The 1,302-nt window shown below is 36.6% G+C and overlaps 1 protein-coding gene across 1 annotated transcript; it reads right to left on the bottom strand.

The window, feature by feature from the left end:
* Positions 1-25: 25 nt before the first annotated feature.
* Positions 26-1,296, bottom strand: LOC135802996 (uncharacterized). Its single transcript, XM_065316627.1, has 3 exons — positions 772-1,296; positions 463-706; positions 26-411 (listed from the first exon to the last, which is right to left on the bottom strand). Exons 1-3 carry the CDS (start codon positions 1,258-1,260, stop codon positions 167-169), a joined length of 978 nt encoding a protein of 325 aa, XP_065172699.1. The 5' UTR covers positions 1,261-1,296; the 3' UTR covers positions 26-166.
* Between the last annotated feature and the right edge of the window lie 6 nt (positions 1,297-1,302).

Genomic DNA, 1,302 nt, shown 5'->3' with positions numbered 1-1,302 from the left:
TTCGTTTTCAATAAAATACGAAATATAAATCTGAATCTAGGTTACTTTTCACTGACTAAATCACTTTATACAATATGTATAATTATAATATCGCCTTTCTAAGTATTTCATCTGTTTGTATACAGGTTCCTGCTATATTTACCCAGGCAAGTCATGAATACAAATTTCAGTTCATATTCTGGATCAAATTGCCAATGTTGTTTCCGTCGTTATTGACAAACCAGCTAGGTACTTGCCACAAATTAATCACTGCCTGCTTCATGTCTTTATCGTGTTCCTTCAAGAGCTGTAACTCCTTTTTCATTTTGGCCTCGCGATCTTTGAGCAAACTTAGCTGTTGATAAAGCGCTGTGTTCAAGGTATTTTTATCCTTAATCGCGCGTTGCAAGAGCTTGATATCGGTTTCCCTTTCTATAAAAATATAAATTAAGTAAAAGCATACATAAATCATGGAATACATACTGCTCACAGCCGCAATTAACAGATTCATGCATTCCGAAGCATCAGACGGGGGTTTCTTTTCAGTTTTACTGGCGGTCACACAATCCAGAGAAGATTCATCCAGAGATGTACTAAATGAGTCGCTATGAATTGCTCCAGCGAGCATCTGCATATGCTGTCGACCTTGCAGATGCTCTCGTTTATTATGGAGATTGTGGAAATACTGATCACATGTTCTGCAGTACAATTCTTCATTATCCTCCTCCTAGGCAACAAAAAAACATTTTAAACTTAAGCAATAATACATATAATAGTTTCTAAAAAACATACATCTAAATCATCAGTAGCATCCATATCACTTTCAGACAAAACATTATACTTGGCTCTGTTCCTTCTCTTATTAGCCAAGTATAGTTGATAAGCACTTGATTGCCTATATTCCCTTAATTCTTCCCTGTATCTCTTTTTTTCCTCTTCAGCTCTCTCTAAATAAGGTTTCTTTTCCTCTAGTCTTAAACTAGACCATTTGTTCCCTATCAACTTGGTAATTTCATGAAATGGTAAACTGCTCTTCTTGAACAGAAGCCTCTGTTCATTCAAATACAGGTTGTATCCAGTGGAGGGTGCCTTGGGAGGCAAATGCAATAGTTCTGGCTTCCTTTTCCTTCCCTTTGGCCAACCACCTCTTTTTTTCACTGGTATTTTTCCTGTTTCTAGCAAATTCAAATTCAGCTCTTTAGTATCTGATTTATCTTGTACCTCAGTTTTGGTAGCAAGCATGACACTACTTGCATCAGAGTCAGAAACATTTGAGCTCATAAAACTTTCCACATCTGTGGTCAACTCAATTAAATCATTGTC

The sequence above is a fragment of the Atheta coriaria genome, unplaced genomic scaffold, assembly GCF_025399875.1.
Source record: "Atheta coriaria isolate IRGN ID8LTWV9N9 unplaced genomic scaffold, Caltech_Dcor_3.1 contig_87_pilon, whole genome shotgun sequence".
NCBI classification, from domain to species: domain Eukaryota; kingdom Metazoa; phylum Arthropoda; class Insecta; order Coleoptera; family Staphylinidae; genus Dalotia; species Dalotia coriaria.
The sequence above is the reverse complement of the archived record's forward strand: the minus strand, read 5'-3'. Positions and strand labels throughout refer to the sequence as shown.

Excerpts from the sequence above, each read along its gene's own strand:
- LOC135802996 (XM_065316627.1), bottom strand. The coding sequence starts at position 1,260 with ATGAGCTCAAATGTTTCTGACTCTGATGCAAGTAGTGTCATGCTTGCT. Across the intron at positions 707-771 it reads ATGCTACTGATGATTTAGAT|GAGGAGGATAATGAAGAATT; the intron begins GTATGTTTTTTA and ends TTTGTTGCCTAG. Across the intron at positions 412-462 it reads GTTAATTGCGGCTGTGAGCA|AAAGGGAAACCGATATCAAG; the intron begins GTATGTATTCCA and ends ATATTTTTATAG.